The sequence below is a fragment of the Kogia breviceps genome, chromosome 7 (genome assembly GCF_026419965.1).
Source record: "Kogia breviceps isolate mKogBre1 chromosome 7, mKogBre1 haplotype 1, whole genome shotgun sequence".
Taxonomy (NCBI): Eukaryota; Metazoa; Chordata; class Mammalia; order Artiodactyla; family Physeteridae; genus Kogia; species Kogia breviceps.
The window spans coordinates 16,266,268-16,284,690 of NC_081316.1; the positions used below are offsets into that span (position 1 = coordinate 16,266,268).

Consider the following 18,423-nt stretch of genomic DNA (forward strand, 5'->3'; position numbering starts at 1 on the left):
GGGGCGGGGGCGGGGGCCGGCGAGCAGGGGAGGGGGAGGGGAAGAGGAGCGGGAAGGGGAGGGGGCAGCCCTGACTCTCAGGCTCCCCGAGAACACTCTCCCAGTGGCGTCTTCGCATGCGGGCATCTTCCCTGGGCAGCCTTGCAGAGTCTGGACACCAAGGTGGCCAGCTGCTTGCCCTCACTCTACAGAAGGGGAAACTGAGGCCTGGACGGTATCTGGATACTCCGGCTTTGCTGGGCATTCCTGGGCCCCACTGGTCACCCTTGGGCGGGGTAGGCCCTGGGAGAGTTAGAGACACAGGTACATGTACAAGTACCTACATGGTTTCCCCCTACCCTCTTCTCCTCTTTCCACCTCCAGCAGAGAAATACCCTCCAGCCGGGGTCTGGTCCCTCTGTCCTCACACCCCTAGGGACCCTTTCCAGCCCCTGCCACTGACCCACTCCTACTCTGCACCGGGAGTCCAGATCCACTCACTCTTGGCCAGAACTGTAGTGGGCCTGGGACCCCTGCCTCGGCACTTGTGTGCTGGGAATCAGAGAACCCAAGTTCAACCCGGGTTGAACTTAAGTTCCAGAGTCAAGAGGCAACTTCCTGGACCTGGATGCTTCCAGCTCTACAACAGGGAGCTGTTCTCAGGCTGCAGAGATGATACAGGTGAAGGCTCTGTGTGAACTCTGTGTGAGGATCCTGAATTTTCTACTGCCTTCTTTGTCCTTAGCTCCAGCCACCTGGGAGCCGAGTAGCAGCAGCTCCCAAAGTCGAACCAGACACCAAGAGCCCCAGCCCCACATTTAGTTATGTGGTTCTCATGAACCCCTGCTTTCTCCTGCCTTCTTGGCCTGGTATGGCAAGGATCCTGGAGCTGGGGAGCCACCCAAAGCTGGGACCTTGCCTGGTATGGGAAGGAAGGGACCGGATTCCATTCTAGACCCACACAGATAGGTATCGTGTGAGGGTCCTTGTTAAGGAGAAGGGAATGGGGACTCTCAGAGTCAAGAGAACTGCTTGGGGTCCCAGTTTGGCCCCTTGGGGACATCAGTGTCTCTCTGCCCCTCAGTCTTCCCTGCCTCACAACTGGAGGAGGGTCATATCCTTCCTGGGTCCCAGGGCTGTTGGGAGAAAATGAGGCCCCACTTGGCCTGTCCTTTTCTGGCCCAGGCTACATTGCACCCTCACCCATCGGCCCTTAGTTTATCCTGCCTCAGAGACCCCCAACCTCTTCCCTAGCACATACACATGCTTTGGGGCCTTTGGCCTCAGATGACCTGCAGTGGCTCTTCAGTTACAGGGAGCAGAAAGACACTTCCTTTGGGTCAGGAATGGTGCTGCCTGAGTGGGCTGACAAGCTGGAGGGGAGGGCACTGCTGTTCTTTCTTCTGTCCTTTCTGGGTTTGGCTTCTCCTCTGGGAGTGTCAGGAGACTGGGATGGTGGTAGTGATGAAAAGGGGAAGGGTCCAGGTTTGGGTGGGAGCAAAGAGAATTTCCTAGCCTGGGTTAGGATGTGAGCAGCCTTCCTGGTCCAGTCCTTTTCTTTGTCTCTCCTAAATCTCACCTTCCCTGGACCTGACATCCCATTCTTTTTTCCCTGCTCCCAGCTATTTCTTTGTTGGGGGTGGTTGCTGAAATAGAGCACGCTAGAGAGAAGATCTGAAAGATGTGGGTGTCAGGGGGAAAGGAGACCATTCTGAGGTTCCCAGCTCTCTCACGCAACACACACACACACTCACACAAGACGGGAGCCTGGGTGTCAGTGAGAGAGCAGAGCTAGAATGGGAGAGGGACCTCACAGCTAGTGGCAGAGGGGGGAAGGTTAACTGAATTGACTGGTCAGGACAGGGAGAAGTAGAAGGTGGGCAAGCAGGGGGCACCCGCCCATCCCTCCCTCAGGGGCACAGGCCGCTGGTGGGCTAGGGGAGCAGCAGACAGGGTCAGCTGCAATGGTAGGCTGGTGGGGATGAGGGAAGAAAAGGTCCTGAGTTTATTTCCTTTCTTTATTTTTGTTGGCTGTGCCGTGAGACCTGTGGGGTCTTAGTTCCCTGACCAGGGATGGAACCCCAACCCCGCAGTGAAAGCACTGAGTCCTATCCACTGGACAGCCAGGGAATCCCCTGAGTTATTTTCAAGACTAAAAAAGACCCAAATCCCATGGCCAGAAAGACTGTTACATTTGCTTTTTTTTTTTTTTTTTTTTTTCAGCAATCATTTATTGAACGCCTCCTGGAAGTGCGGAGAAAGGGCAAGAAAGAATTCAAAACAAATGGTGGAGGTTTCGACGTATTATGGGCACTCCAGGGCAGGAAAGGCGGGAGACAACTTAGAGGAGATGACATTTGAGCCGGCCAGGAAGGTGGAAAAAGGGGCTTTAGTGTGGCCCTTCCCCCAGGTCGGCAGCTGGAGCTCAGCCGGGAGAACCCACTTCGCTCCCGGCTCCGATCCCCTTTCAGCCCATTCATCCATGCCTGGGCCGGGGGTGGGCGGGCAGACAATCAGACACTGTTTTATCACAGGCATCGGCTGCAACGTCCCGCTTGGCGCCCACAGCGAGCGGCCGCCGGGGGAACGAGTCCCCCCGGAACGTAAGCGTCCGGGCCTCTCACGCCCAACCAGGGAGTCGGGCCGGAAGGCGGGAGGTCAGTGCTGCGGCCGGTGAGACGCTGAAAGCACGCCCTCCGAGCAGGTCCATCTTTCCCCGCAGCCCCGCCCCGGCTCCGGCCCCCAGTGTTCCCGGTGCCGTGGCCGGCCACCGCCCTCCCCTCCCGGCTTTCGACCCGCAGAGACCGTGACCTGCGCACTACAACTCCCAGAAGGCTTTGCGACCAGGCCTCTTAGGACCATTGGAGAACGGCAGGGGGTGGGGCCTAATCGGAAAGGCCTAACAACCCTCGAGCGCTGCCGGAAGTTCCGGGAAGTGGGCTGGGAGGCTGGCCCGAGCTTCCGGGTTGGTCGCGCGCCTTCCTGCGGCTAAGATGGCGGCCGAGCATCCCGAACCCCCTAAAGGAGAGTTGCAGCTGCCGCCGCCGCCGCCCCCTGGGCACTATGGTGCCTGGGCTGCCCAGGAGCTTCAGGCCAAATTAGCAGAAATCGGAGCTCCGATCCAGGGTGAGGAGCACGGGAGGTCAAGAGCGGGAAAGTGCAGGCCTGCGGGGAAGCGGAGCTCGTTACCCCGGAGACTCGGGGGCGGGGGTGGAGGTTGGCCGCGGGGGCCTGACTTGGGCCTGCTCCGCCTGACCTACCCCATTGATACTGTGCTTTGCCCAGCAGGGAGTCGGGAGGAGCTGGTGGAGCGGCTGCAGACCTACACCCGCCAGGTAAGTGTTGGTGGCGGGACATCAGGGTAGGCCGAGCTTTTCGAGGAGGCATTAATGATCCCTCACAACTCGGTCTTCGTTCTTAACGTATCTCGGTACAGCAAGTGGGGTCTTGCTCTTTTTGCCTCTTCTTGCCTGCTCAGATATATCGGTCCTCCTGAGAGCCCGGTCCGAGCTCTGGCAGACAGGCGCTGGGTAAATTTTGTTGAACAGAGCGAATGTTGTTCAGTGGAAGAGCTCCTTTTGGGCTGATTCAGAGTCCTTCTCTTTCTCAGACTGGCATCGTCCTGAATCGGCCCGTTCTGAGAGGTGAAGATGGGGACAAAGCTGCTCCCCCTCCTATGTCAGCACAGGTAAAGAGGTTGTCCGGCTTGATAAGATCCGTTTCTACTCACAGTACCCATCCTCTCACATGGAATGTACGGGAGGGATGCAACCAGCCGATTGGGCAGGGAGGTACCGTGATGACAGAATTGGGAACTCTTCACTTCTCCCTTGGTCCTGATCCTTGCCTCTTTTCTCAGTGTCAGCTCCTCCAAATTCTACATGTCATTTAAGATTCAGGTTAAATATCCGGAAGCCTGATTTACTCCTCCCGCAGTGGAACATAATCACCCTCTTCTCCGCCCTCCGAGCACACAGTTGCCATGTTACTCAGTGAGAAACTAGGGCTTACTTCCTGATTTGATTTCATACTCTCTGTATTTAGTGAGTCCTTGGGGGCACACTGGCTCCAACTCCTCTCAACTTCCATGTCTTTTCTGATCCAGGATTTGACCCTCTTTCTTTAGAGCAGTGGCTCTGATTTGGGGTCCAGGGACTTCTATGTGTGGGATGAGAAGTTCTTAGATGGCCTTTTGAGGTGTCCCTGAATCTCCTGAAATTGTATGCAAAGTCCGTGTTCATGATATTTTTCTGGAGAGCGAGTTGATAGCTTCCATTAGTCGGTGCCCCAGAGTTAACATTGCTATAGAGTATTCTTGATATCCTTGATATTGCTGTAGAGTGTTCTCTTCCTGAGTGCAAGAAATATGTGTCATTTGACTTCACATCCCAGCACCTGGCTTATAGTAGTTCCCCAGAAAATGTTTGCAGTTAGATAAATGCTGCCTAGTTAACGGTCTTATTTTCCCCACAGCTCTCTGGGATTCCCATGCCACCCCCGCCCATGGGACTCCCTCCTCTCCAACCTCCTCCACCACCCCCACCACCCCCACCCGGCCTTGGCCTTGGCTTTCCTATGGCAGTTGGACCCCGTCCACCAAACCTGGGGCCCCCTCCTCCTCTCCGGGTGGGCGAGCCTGTGGCGCTGTCAGAGGAAGAGCGGCTAAAGCTGGCGCAGCAACAGGCGGCGTTGCTGATGCAGCAGGAGGAGCGTGCCAAGCAGGTAGGGCAGGTGGCAGCCTGAGCCTGGGTTCCATCAGGGTCCCAGAAGGGGAGTGGAGCCTCAGAGAGAGCCGGATCCTGGGGCCAAGACTTCTGGGAAGGTCTGAACCAAAGACTTGGGCCCTAGCCTGGAAGAGGATGCCAGGAAGCAGAGTTGTGGCAGACTGGCCTGTGGGGTATTGGTGTTGGTATGAGCTTGTTTTCTTTTTTAAGCAGGGAGATCATTCACTGAAGGAACATGAACTTTTGGAGCAGCAGAAGCGGGTAATGCCTTCCTCATCCTAACCTTTGACCTCAGGGTCCAATCCGTTGTCTGTCACTTCTAGTGCTTAGTGTCTAAAACAAGAAGTACCATTCAAGTTTTCCATGGAGGGAATTCCCTGGTGGTCCAGTGGTTAGGACTCTGTGCTTCCACTGCTGGGGGCCTGGGATTGATCCCTGGTGAGGGAACTAAGATCCTGCAAGCCACATGGTATGGCCACAAAAAAAAAAAAAAAAAAAAAGTTTTCCATGGAGGTTACCTCATCCTCATCTAAGTTCCAGTATCTCCCAAATAATTCTTTCATGTAGCCCAAGGGTTGGTAAACTGTGGAGTACAGCCTGTTTTTGTATGGCCTGTGATGTAAGAATGGTTTTTATATTTTTGAAGGATCGTTAAAAAACAACAACGACAAAAAACAAACGGAGAATACACAACAGAGTCTGTACAGACAGTCTGAAAAGGCTAAAATATTTACTGACTGGTCCATTACAGAAAAGGTTTCCTGACCACTACTAGTCTTACATGATATCATTTTAGGTACATTGGAGAGAACTCTGAGCTAATTTAGTCATTTGTATCAGATTTAGCTTACACGTGATGGTTCTGAGTTAGGGAATGATACATAAGACATTCAGCCACAGAGGTGCATTATGTCAGTTGTTACCCCATAGGTTACTTAGGAGTATTAGAAAATAAGCATTAACAGCAACAAATACGGAAATATTCACAGAGTACTGTCTTTGCCCAGATTGTGCTAGGTCTTGAGAGGTAGGTACAAGAAAAGAATTCAGTGTTCCTTAGAAATAACTTAATTTCTTGGGGAAGAAAAATCTTGTTAAAAAACAGAAGATAGTGTTTATTAAATATTAAATTCTCTGTTAGGTACCAGAAGTTTCCCAGGGTTTTTATTGGTGTTATTTCCAGGGGTTTTCTTTTATGGTGAGAGGGCTCCTTCACTTGGATCAATAGCCTGGAAGTGTGGGTGTGGCAAGGATGTCAGAACACGGGTGGTACCTGATTAATCAGTTCCCCTTGGGCCAGTGACCTGGCTGTAAGGCTGCATTTGCCAGGGGCTGCCTGCCCAGTGGATTTCCAAAGCAGTGTCTCCAACTCCTACTTCTCTCTCGTAGGCAGCTGTGTTACTGGAGCAGGAACGGCAGCAGGAGATTGCCAAGATGGGCACGCCAGTCCCTCGGCCCCCACAAGACATGGGCCAAATTGGTGTTCGCACTCCTCTGGGTCCTCGAGGTAAGACCGTGGAAATGGAAGGGAAAGGCAAGGAAGATGATGACAATTTTTCCTTTTTTTTTTTTTTTTTTCCGTATGCGGGCCTCTCACTGCCACGGCCTCTCCTGTTGTGGAGCACAGGCTCTGGACGCGCAGGCTCAGCGGCCATGGCTCACGGGCCCAGCCGCTCTGCGGCATGTGGGATCTTCCTGGACCGGGGCACGAACCCGTGTCTCCTGCATCAGCAGGCGGACTCTCAACCGCTGTGCCACCAGGGAAGCCCGATGATGACAATTTTTAACTTAAGTATATATCACATAAAAAAGTGCACATATTGTAAGCGTACAGTGAATTTTCACAAACTGAATACATCCATACAACTAGCACTTGGACCAAGAACCAAAACTGCCAGCACCCTAGAAGCCCTGTACCCTTCTAGCCACCCCCTCTCCCAAGGGTAACCATTACCCTGACTTTGAAGCAAGGGAGGTAATTTTTATTTTTTAATTTTGTTTTCAAATCATTCTTTTTAAAAAAATTTAGTTATTTATTTTATTTTTGGCTGCATTGGGCCTTCATTGCTGTGCACGGGCTTTCTCTAGTTGCGGCGAGCGGGGGCTACTCTTCTTTGCGGTGCACAGGCTTCTCGTTGCGTTGGCTTCTCTTTGTTGTGAAGCATGGGCTCTAGGCATGTGAGTTCAGTAGTTGTGGCACGTGGGCTCAGTAGTTGTGGTTCATGGGCTCTAGAGCACAGGCTCAGTAGTTGTGGCGCACAGGCTTCCTTGTTCCGTGGCATGTGGGATCTTCCTGGACCAGGGCTCAAACCCACGTCCCCTGCATTGGCAGGTGGATTCCCAACCACTGAGCCGCCAGGGAAACCCCAAGGAAGGTAATTTTTTAAATGTGTGATTTGTCTTTTCTGACTTGAGATTTTGTTTTTTCTCCTCTCAGTGGCTGCTCCAGTGGGTCCCACTCCCACTGTCCTGCCTATGGGAGCCCCTGTTCCTCGGCCTCGTGGTCCCCCACCACCTCCTGGAGATGAGAACAGAGAGGTGCTGATTTCCTCCTAGGGACAGGAGAGTGTGTTTTAGAAGGGGACTGTGTCTGGATTTTTGGAGAAGGATTCCAGAGAAGATGGGAGAACTTCTGGGGGTGGGGTTGGGTGGGAGGAGCCATATTTACTTAAAACATACTTAGGTAGGGCAGGAAGTAGGGTCTGGGAGACGTTTCTGGGGTAGGGTTCTGGGCTTCGCTTTGAGGGACGCTGAGGGATGGTTGAATTCAGTTGGTGTTGTCCCCTGTTTGCTGTTCCCCACACCTGGCCAGCAGGCTTTCGAGTACAAGAGGTAGGAGTCGGAGGAAAAAGGGCACTGTGATCACCCCCTCTGCCTTGGTTGTCTCTGGCAGATGGATGACCCCTCTGTGGGCCCCAAGATCCCCCAGGCTTTGGAAAAGATCCTGCAGCTAAAGGAGAGCCGCCAGGAAGAGATGAACTCTCAGCAGGGTGAGTGTGTCACCGTGTCCCAAGGGCTGCAGGGACAGAACCTGCAGAGCTGAAGCCAAGTTTGTTTCCCTCCTCCCTCCCCCGAGGAGGATTTGAGAGAGAAACGGGCTCTTGGTAAAGAGGGGTTACCATGAAGAGACTGATGGCCTCCTTCCTCCCTTACAGAGGAAGAGGAAATGGAGACAGATACTCGCTCGTCCCTGGGCCACTCGGCGTCCGAGACTGAGGAGGACACAGTGTCCGTATCTAAAAAAGAGGTATGGATGGAGCTGGATCTGGAAGGGGTGTCAGAGAGAGGGTTTGGGCACTAAAATAAGTTCAATAAGCAGTAGCTGCTGCCTCATGCCGGTTCTTTGTCCAAAGCATCTTACAGGTATTTTTTATTCAGTTGGCTAAATCCTTTGAGTTCTGAGTGTGATGCATGCCTCCATTTTAGAGCTGAAATAACTGAGGTCCTGAGAGATGCAGTAATGTACTCAGAGCACACAGCTTGAGAGGAGTAGAACTTTGTGGTCTGACTTCAAGGCCTCTTTTCTCAGTCACTTGGGGAAATTGGGTGAGGTTAAGGCATATGGGAGGCAAGCATGGTGCCTGGATTCCCTGACCCTGTTGGTTTTCCATGTTTTGGCAGAAAAACCGGAAGCGTCGGAACCGAAAGAAGAAGAAAAAGCCCCAGCGGGTGCGGGGGGCATCATCTGAGAGCTCTGGGGACCGAGACAAAGAGTCAAGCCGCTCCCGTGGCTCTGACTCCCCAGCGGCGGATGTGGAAATTGAGTATGTGACTGAAGAGCCTGAGATTTATGAGCCCAACTTCATCTTCTTCAAGAGGATTTTTGAGGCTTTCAAGGTACAAGGAGGAGAGCCCTCGGAAGGGGCAGAGCTGAGCAGAGTAGGGGCGGGGATGGGGCAGGACGGGGTGAGGAGGGCATCTCTTCAGTGCCAGGTTCAGGAACCGGGAAGGGGCCCAGGGCTGGGGTTTCCATGCTGTCTGCCTCCTCAGCTCACTGATGACGTGAAGAAGGAGAAGGAGAAGGAGCCAGAGAAACTTGACAAACTGGAGAACTCTGCGGCCCCCAAGAAGAAGGGCTTTGAGGAGGAGCACAAGGACAGCGATGATGACAGCAGTGATGACGAACAGGTGAGGCCCACGCTCTCCTGCTGGGGAAACAGGGACTCTGGGGACGGGTAGCTGAGACGCATCCAGCGAGGGACTGTGGTGAACTCTTGCGGGGGGAAGTCCTTTGGTGGCTTTAGTTTCAGGGTAAGCTGGGCGGTCTGATTCACACCTAAGAATCTTGCTCACAAGAGATGATTGTTCTGGGACTTCCCTGGTGGTCCAGTGGTTAGGACTCCACACTTCCACTGCAGGGGGCACGGGTTCGATCCCAGATTGGGGAACTAAGATCCCGCAAGCTGTGCAGCGAGGCCGAAAAAAAAAAAGAAAAAATGTCCTGTTCTAGGAAAAGAAGCCAGAAGCCCCCAAGCTGTCCAAGAAGAAGCTGCGCCGAATGAATCGCTTCACTGTGGCTGAACTCAAGCAGGTGAGAGCTGAGACGCTCCATCAGGCCCTGGAGCCCAGCTGGGAAGAGCCCACGAGGAGCTCCCGGAACCTCACAGCGGGTTTGCTATCTGGGTGGGGAGGAGGGCTTTGAAGGAGGCCCGGAACGGGCCCTTTGAGGAAGAGAAGGCAAGCAAGCTTTAGATCTGAGAAGTTCAGGCTTTCCAGAGGGATGCTGCTATGTTTTCCAGCTTGTGGCTCGGCCCGACGTGGTGGAGATGCATGACGTCACTGCGCAGGACCCCAAGCTCTTGGTTCACCTCAAGGCCACTCGGAATTCTGTGCCCGTGCCTCGCCACTGGTGTTTTAAGCGCAAGTACCTGCAGGGCAAACGAGGCATTGAGAAGCCCCCCTTTGAGCTACCTGACTTCATCAAACGCACAGGCATCCAGGAGATGCGGGAGGCCCTGCAGGAGAAGGTGGGGGCCTGGCTGGGGTTCAGATCTGCCCTGGGGGAATCCGTGTCCTTAGCAGCAACCGGCTTCAAAATTGCAGCTGGCTCCCCAAACCCACCTACATGTTAATTCTCTGATTATTTATTCTTCAGTTTAGAAGTCAGCACTGCATGTCACACATGGCCGGGAGGGCAGGAGGGGAAGGACATCTCACGAAAGGCAGACCTCACCTGTATGCTCAGAGCTCGCTCTCTTGCCCCCAATGAGACTTTCGGTTCTGTGCGGTTCGGTTTGCCCCTTTGTCTCCTTGTCCCCCTGCCTGCACTGTGCCAGCTCTCTGATTTGCACACGGTGACTCCTCCCTCTGCAGGTTGCTGTGTCTATAGTTCTCTGACCCCTGTGTGAACCTGATGCACTTGTGGCTAGAAATGTATGGTGGTTGTGTAACTTCTTGAATTTAAAATTTTTAATTAAATACTCTCATTAGGTAATAGTTGCATGTAGTGCAGAAATTCAGGAGGTACCAAAACGCATGGTGAAAACTGCCTCCCAGTTAGATTCTAGTCACCTAGCTCTCTGCAGAGCTCTGATGAGCTCAGTCTCTTGATCAGATGGCTTAAAAAATATTTGACCTAGGGCTTCCTTGGTGGCGCAGTGGTTGAGAGTCTGCCTGCCGATGCTGGAGACACGGGTTCGTGCCCCGGTCTGGGAAGATCCCACATGCCGTGGAGCGGCTGGGCCCGTGAGCCACGGCCGCTGAGCCTGCGCTCCGCAACGGGAGAGGCCACAGCAGTGAGAGGCCGGCATATCAAAAAAAAAAAAAAAAAAAAAAAAAAAAAAAGACCTAGATAGCTGAGGCTGATTTCATGTTACATCTATTTTGTTCAGTGTGGATCATGTAATTTTGAGGGGCTTGAGCAGGAAGGATTTTGGTGACTTTTGGAATGAGCCAAATGAGGTTTCCCTCTGTCTCTTTTGGGAGTGGGGATTTAGACCTACCAAGAGTTGAACTTGGTGAATACTTTTTATGGTGTGTCTTCTGCCATGCTCCACAGGAAGAACAGAAAACCATGAAGTCAAAAATGCGCGAGAAGGTTCGGCCCAAGATGGGGAAGATCGACATTGACTACCAGAAACTGCATGACGCCTTCTTCAAGTGGCAGACAAAGCCAAAGCTGACCATCCATGGGGACCTGTACTACGAGGTCCGGGAGGGGGTGGGGAGGCAAGGCTGGGCCTTTGGTCATGGCTGTGTAACTCTGGGTCAAAAGGGGTTTGGAAGCTGGAAGTGGGTATGCCCCCCCCCCGCCCTCAGCCTTAGAGTTTGGAATGAGGTGGTTTTCTGAGAGATGCAGACTATGTCTTCGAGGTGATCATTGTTTATTGTGGGTGGTTTAGGAACAGAGGGGCCAAGGGCAGATGCTTTTAGGAAACATTTAGTATTGAGGGTAGGAGAAAAGTATTATTTTTCTGATGCTTGAAATAATTAATCACCATGATACCATGCAATTTTTGAAGTGGAAGGACCTTGGAGATCATCTTCTCGAACGTCCTCATTTAGCAGATGAGAAAGCCTGTCCTTATATTTGGCCACATTCTCATAGTGGGTTAGTGACTGCACTGGGAGTCTTCCCTTTCTCCCTCCTTCCTGGCCTTTATTCCTTTCCCTACTCTAGCCAGGGAAAGAAGTGATGAGAATCAGAGTGGAAACTGGGCAGCCCTCAGTGGGACTTTGTGTCTGATGTGGACTGGGACATCTCGTCTTTGTTCTCATGTCCTCTTGCAATTGACTTCCCAGCATGTGTCTGGTGTCCACAATACAGCATGCTTGGCTTTGTCCTCAGGGGAAGGAGTTTGAGACACGACTGAAGGAGAAGAAGCCAGGAGATCTGTCTGATGAGCTGAGGATTTCCTTGGGGATGCCAGTAGGACCAGTGAGTGCCAGTTATCTGACTGGGAAAGCAGAGAAGGGGCTGGGAATTGGGGCAGGAGAGAGACAAAGGGATAGGGTTGGGCAGATGGTATCCTGTCCTCTTTTTCCTGCAGAATGCCCACAAGGTCCCTCCCCCGTGGCTGATCGCCATGCAGCGATATGGACCACCCCCGTCGTACCCCAACCTGAAAATCCCTGGGCTGAACTCGCCTATCCCGGAGGTGAGCACTGTCCTTTCTTTCATTCTTAGCTGGCTCTACTTTTTAACTAGAGTATGATTTTCTTTTCCCATTCTACCATGTGTCCTTTTTTTTTTTTTTTTAAAAGGAGTAATGGTTTTTGTTTTAAAAAAAACCTGAGATGCTTGTCATAAAGTGGTCAATCAGAATTGACAAGTACAAAGATGAAAACACATCACCCACATTTCACCACTCAGAAATAACCAAATTTAATATCTGGTGAATGTGTTTCCAGATAATCTCTCTGATATCAGAAAGATAGACAGATATAATTTTATCTCAGGAATGGCATTGAACTTATTTTTATTTTAAAAATTTTTTTAAGGAAAGATTTATTAAAGTGAAAAAGAATTGTTAAACTTCAGATAAAAATTTCTGTCCCTTAATAGATTCTAAAAGCTTACCAAAGTTAGGAAAGATCAGTAAGAAGTTGGAGTCATGTTTTTTTTTTTTTTTTTCGGTACGCGGGCCTCTCACTGTTGTGGCCTCTCCCGTTGCGGAGCACAGGCTCTGGATGCACAGGCTCAGCGGCCATGGCTCACAGGCCCAGCCGCTCCACGGCACGTGGGATCCTCCCGGAGCGGGGCACGAACCCGTGTCCCCTGCATCGGCAGGCGGACTCTCAACCACTGCACCACCAGGGAAGCCCTGGAGTCATGTTTTTTAAAGTGTTTGTTTCAGTTTCAGATAGCGTGGACTCTGCCACAAAGGCTGAAATTATTAGCGTGCTTTCTGCTCCCATCTCCCCATCCTATTACCTCCAGATTTTTGTTGTTTACTACTTTTGCTATGTAATGCTTTATAAGATTTAATTCTCTGAAATCATAATCTCCAGAGTTCCCAGGTGTTAGTTCTGTACTTTGGAGCATGACTTTTCTTTAGGGCTTCAGTGTTTCTTTTGGAGCACAGGAGTGGAACTGACTTGCTTTTCCTGTCTTTCAGAGCTGTTCCTTTGGGTACCATGCTGGTGGCTGGGGCAAACCCCCAGTAGATGAGACTGGGAAACCCCTCTATGGGGATGTGTTTGGAACCAATGCTGCTGAATTTCAGGTATGGGCCATGGCTGGCAAGCTTGGTCTTAGTTAAGGTCATGAAGTTCAGAGATAGTTGGTTTATAGCTTCATTAGCAGAGAGCTGTGTGTTCTGAAGTTTCAGAGCTGTGTGTTCTGAAGTTTCAAAGTCTGAAAAAGGGACATATGTTTTCCTGAGATGTAATGCAAGCTCCCCACTAGCATATGAGCTCTCTGTGGGTAGGGATTATTGTCTGTTGTTTACTCTCATATCCCTCTGTTTACAACTGCTTGACACATAATAGGTATATAGTAAACATTTGTTGAATGAATGAGTGATGTCTTTCAGACCAAGACTGAGGAAGAAGAGATTGATCGGACCCCTTGGGGGGAGCTGGAGCCATCTGATGAAGAGTCTTCAGAAGAAGAGGAAGAGGAAGAAAGTGATGAAGATAAGCCAGATGAGACGGGCTTCATTACCCCTGCAGACAGGTGGGGGAAGCAGAGAGTCTGCCTCTCTGAAGTGGTATGTCTGTCTTTGGGGGCCTTGTCTTTATTCCAGAGCTTGTTCCTCTCTTCACAGTGGCCTCATCACTCCTGGAGGGTTCTCGTCAGTGCCAGCTGGAATGGAGACCCCTGAACTCATTGAACTGAGGAAGAAGAAGATTGAGGAGGCGATGGATGGGTGAGGGAACCAGGGAGGGCTGAGAAGGGAGGATTTTCAGCCTCTAGGTGGACTGGCTGACTTTTGTCTCCCGCCCCCACCCCCTTTCTCTTTAAACAATTATTGAACACTAGCTCTGTACCAGGCATTGCTCTAGACACTGGGACGTCTGCAGTGAAAAAGTCAGGCGAGGTAAACAAGTGATCAGAGAACAAGATAATTTCAGATGTGGATAAGACGTGTAGCAAAGGAAACAGTAATAGGATATAGAGGGATTTGGGTGGTGGGGAGGCCTTTGGGAAGGCTTACGGAGGAAGAGGTATTTGGGCTGAGAGGTGGGGCAGAAAGAACTGTAAGAGCAAGTGAAAGAACACTGGAAATGATAATAGACAATTCTTATTATTTAAATCTCTCTAAAAGATAATTGACCATTTAAACAAAAATAATAACCATGTAGTAGCCTTCCTTTTTGAAAGATACAGGATTCTAGGTTGACTGTTTTTTTCTTTCATTACTTTAAAGATGTTGATTCAGTGTCTTCTTTCTTGCATCATTTCTGACAGGAAATCTGTCATCATCCTTCCTTTGTTCCTCTGTGCATTTGTGCCATTTTTCCCTGGCTGCTTTTAAGATTTTCTTTTTATCACTGTTTTGAACAGATTATGACATGCAGTGTAGTGCAGCATGTTCAGTGTAGTTTTCTTCGTATTTCTTTCTTTTTTAAAAATGGTTTGGTGGATTTTTTTTTTTTTCTTCTTTTTCTGGCCATGCTGTATGGCTTGCAGGATCTTAGTTTCCCAGCCGGGTGAAAGCCAGGAGTGAAAGCAGTGAAAGTGGCAAGTCCTAACCACTGGACTGCCAGGGAAGTCCCATCTTTGTGTTTCTTTACTTGGGGTTTGTTAAGCATCTGGAATCTGTGCCTTTATAGTTTTTATTAATTTTGGAAAAATTCTGGCCATTATTGCTCCAAATATTTTTTCCTGTTCCCTTCTCTTTCTCCTCTCCTTTGGGAACTCCAATTATACATCTGTTAGATTTCTTGAAGTTGACCTACAGCTCACTGATGGCTCTGTTCATTTAAAAAATTTCTCATTTCTCTTTTTATTTCATTTTAGAAGTTTTCTATTCCTATGTCTTCAAGTTTGCTAATATTTTTTCCACTATTTCTAATCTGACATTAATCCCATCCAGTGTAGTTTTCATCTCTAGCAGTGCGATTTGGGTCTTTTTATATCTCCTGTGTCTCTTATTTGACTTTTGGACATATGGAATCCAATTATAACAACATTTTAATGTACTTGCCTGCTAATGCTAATATCTGTGCCAGTTCGGGGTTGATTTAAGTGGATTGATTGTTTTCCTCATTGAAGATTGTATTCTCATGCTTCTTTGCATGTCTGGTAATTTTTGATGGGATGCCAGACTTTGTGAAATGTACCTTGTCAGGTCCAGAATACTTTCATAGTCCTATAAATCTTCTTTAGTTTTGTTCAAGGTTACAGTTAAGGTACTTGGAAACAGTTTGATTCTTTCAGGTTTTGCTTTTCAGGTTTGTTAGGCAGGACTGAAGCAGTGCTCAGTCCTCTTCACTATTGAGGCACAAGACCCTATAATCTATACAATATCCTGTTAATCAGGAAGTTTTTCAGTCGCTGGTGGGACTAGGCACTATTCCCAGTCCCATGTGAAGAGCAGGCATGTATGATACCACTAATGCTTTCGGGTGGTTCTTTCCCTGGCCTTGGTAGTCTCCTCCCACACAGTACTCACCTGAGAACTTGAGGGGATTCTCTGTAGGTCTCTTGAGCTCTTGAGTCTCCGTGCTGCTTTCTCTTCTCCAGTTCCCTGTCCTGTGATCTCTAGTCACCTTAGTCTCCCTGCACTTTCAGCTTCACCCCTTCAACTCCTAGAGTCCTCTGGGGTCTACAAGAGTTCCCCTCTTTATTCTATAGCCTGGAAACTCTCAGTGCAGTAGGATGGACAATTGAAGGAATCACCTCATTGTTTCCTGTCTCTCAGGAATCACTGTCCTTCATTGCTTCGTGTCCAGTGACTTGAAAACCACTGTTTCATATATTTTGCCCATTTTTTGATTGTTTCAGGTGGGAGGGTAAATCTGGTCCCTATTACTCCTTATCCAGAAGCAGAAGTCTCGAGTTTTGAGGAAGAAAAAGAAAGAAGGGTATTGGGGCTAGACTGTAGTGAGCAGGGATTAAGTACGGGACCAGATGATGAACCCTATAGGTCATGGTAAAGAGTTTGGGTTTATTCAAACAATGATCAGAAGCCTCAGAGGGTTTTGAGCAAAGGAGTGACAGGATGTGAATTTGGTTTTCCCTTCTGGCTGCTTTGTGAGAATAGATTTTTACCTCTTCCGGGGGGTGGGGTGGGGATGAAGTCATGGTCTGGGTTGGTATTGGTAGATTTGCTGTTGTATTTCGAGTAGCATTCTTGAAATAGGTGGCACTTCTTCCTCCCATGGGTCTCCATGACTTGCAGAGGCAGCTTGGGCAGAATTTTTCCCCTGGGTATCTTGGAACCTCGCTGGGGAGCTCTGTGCGGATGCTGCCCTTCCTCGTTTCGCTGTCCCTCCTGGAGCCCCTTTTATCCTTTCCTTTTTGGGCTTGACCCCCTCGTCCTTTGCAGAAGTGAGACGCCTCAGCTGTTCACCGTGTTGCCGGAGAAGAGAACGGCCACTGTTGGGGGGGCCATGATGGGATCAACCCACATCTATGACATGTCCACAGTGAGCACTTGGAGGATACCGCTTTTGGGGGCTGGGAAGGGGGGCAGGAGCTAGGGCTTCTGAGCTTCCCTTCGGAGATGACAAGGCTCTGATTCCTTTTCCAGGTTATGAGCCGGAAGGGCCCGGCCCCTGAGCTGCAAGGTGTGGAAGTGGCCCTGGCACCCGAAGAGTTGGAGCTGGATCCCATGGCCATGACCCAGAAGTATGAGGAGCATGTGCGGGAGCAGCAGGCACAAGTGGAGAAAGAAGACTTCAGTGACATGGTGGCTGAGCATGCTGCCAAGCAGAAGGTAGGCGCTCACACAGGAGCCTGCCTTTGTGAGAGCCAGGGACCAGGGCTGCCTTTCTCAGTGGGCTGGTGTCCTCTAGTGGTGAGAGGGAGGGAGGACGCAGTGCCTGCTGCCCTGAGCTTCCTTGGGGTTGGGAACCTTAGGAATCCTCCAGTGGGCTGCCCTCTTTAAGGATGATGAAACAGGCACAGGGACGGGAGGGAACTCATCCAAGTCTGACAATTCCAGTTTCAGTACTTTTTCCACAGAGGTATGTGGCTCTGTCAGGCTGCCCACCCTTTGTTTTGGGGATTAGCCGGTTGTTGAACTTGTTGTAACCTGTTTCTTTCTCTCCTACAGCAAAAGAAACGGAAAGCTCAGCCTCAGGACAGCCGTGGGGGCAGCAAGAAATACAAGGAGTTCAAATTTTAGGTCCCCTCACACACCTGGCCCTCCTTTTGGCCCTTTGCCTGGACACCTGGGCTTCTTCACATATGGGTCCCCAAGAGCCAGCTCTGCTGCTTTTCCCAGGGGCTTGTTATTTCATGTTCTTATTTTAGACCTGTTTTGTAAATAAAGCTGTTTCCCAAGGAAAGAGATGAATATGTAACACTCCTGATCCTCCTTCGTCCTGTTTTAGTCCCCTCCTGCGAAAGAATGGAAACAGCCATTTTCTACAACCTGAAGTTGCTCCAGTGGCTGGGGGCAGGCACTTGGATCAGATGTTGCAGTTGAGACTGGTGATGAAGCTAAAGCCACACTGAGATTGTGTGTTTTACCACTGCCTGCTTTTGTAGGAAGGCTCTGGGGGAAGGACCTCCAGGTCTGTGTCCTTGGGGACTAAAAATAGCCAGCTTAGCGCCCTGGCTGGGCTGAGGAAGTACCGTGGGCTTGGGAAGTAGGCCAGGTCAGGCCTTCCTAATAGACCTTGCGGCCAAGAGTCCAAGTCCTTACGTGGGAGAGAGCACAGCTCAAAGTGTGTATAGGTTGTCCTGAGTCCATGTGAGCCCCTGGGTGGTTTCATCAACCATTCTCCAGGTTTCGGTGGGCGGGGGCTGCTTTCCCAGGTTCTAGTCCCCCTGTCCTGGGAGGTCTTTCTGACAGGCTAGACTACATTGTACCAATGGTTCCAACAGGCATTTGCCAAGCACTGGGGAGGGAAGTCACATACTGCTGCTGTACCACTGATGCTGGTCCAAGTCCACCATCTGGGGTGCCGGCATGCAGGAGGCTTCGAGATGGTTTCTGGAGCCGGGAGTGTGGGTGACTCCAGGGAGGATGAGGCAGTTGAGTAAGGCCTCGGGAGGAATAGGATTTTAGAAATGTAGTTAAGTGACGAAGCAGAAAAACATCCCAAGTAGAAGAAATTGAGGGTAGAGATGGGGGCTTGGGACTGTGATGGTTCTTTTTGGGAGGGGGACATTAGGGGCAGAAATAGGTGGTTGGCTCCAGATGGGTCAGGGCTTAACTTCAGATTCACCCGTGCCAAAGGCCTTCTAAACTCTAGGTCCTTGAGCCCTTGCCCACACTGGGGAGAAGCGGGGCGGAAACTGCCGGGCCCACAGGCGCCCAGCCAGCCGCTGGGTCTCCATCGCTCCCTTCGCTGGTCGTGACGGCGAAGAAGCCCTGGAGCCGCAGGGCGGGGGCCAGGGCGGCGGTCGGAAAGCGGGCTTGGGTGGGCAGCGGGTTGGGCCTCTGGTCCACAGACCCGAGAAGGCCGAGGCGCGCTCCCGCGGTAGCCCCCTCCGGTCCGGGGCCGCGCCCCGGAAAAGCGAGGTTTCCGCTGGCTCGGCTGCCGCCGCCACCGTGAAAAGCACGACGCGGGAGAGGAGGGGGGGTCAGCTGGCTGCCGCCGGGCCGCGAACTTGAGAGAATCCCGCCGAAGGCGCCAACCGCTGACCCCTCTCCTGAAGAGT

At 51.0% G+C, this 18,423-nt stretch overlaps 1 protein-coding gene across 2 annotated transcripts; it reads left to right on the forward strand.

The window, feature by feature from the left end:
* The first annotated feature begins 2,637 nt into the window (after positions 1–2,637).
* On the forward strand, positions 2,638–17,102 carry SF3B2 (splicing factor 3b subunit 2). Of its 2 annotated transcripts, none has more exons than XM_059067982.2 (22): positions 2,638–3,105; positions 3,268–3,314; positions 3,590–3,667; positions 4,453–4,701; positions 4,914–4,964; positions 6,093–6,210; positions 7,141–7,241; positions 7,597–7,693; positions 7,859–7,950; positions 8,325–8,540; positions 8,694–8,831; positions 9,154–9,234; positions 9,443–9,670; positions 10,702–10,851; positions 11,491–11,580; positions 11,693–11,800; positions 12,761–12,868; positions 13,178–13,320; positions 13,412–13,513; positions 16,139–16,238; positions 16,343–16,528; positions 16,868–17,102. In XM_059067982.2, exons 1-22 carry the CDS (start codon positions 2,973–2,975, stop codon positions 16,937–16,939), a joined length of 2,688 nt encoding a protein of 895 aa, XP_058923965.1. In that variant the 5' UTR covers positions 2,638–2,972; the 3' UTR covers positions 16,940–17,102. The 2 variants fall into 2 exon arrangements, with proteins under 2 accessions (XP_058923965.1, XP_058923964.1); XM_059067981.2 differs by having other exon boundaries at positions 2,655–3,105; positions 3,265–3,314.
* The last annotated feature ends 1,321 nt before the right edge of the window (positions 17,103–18,423 follow it).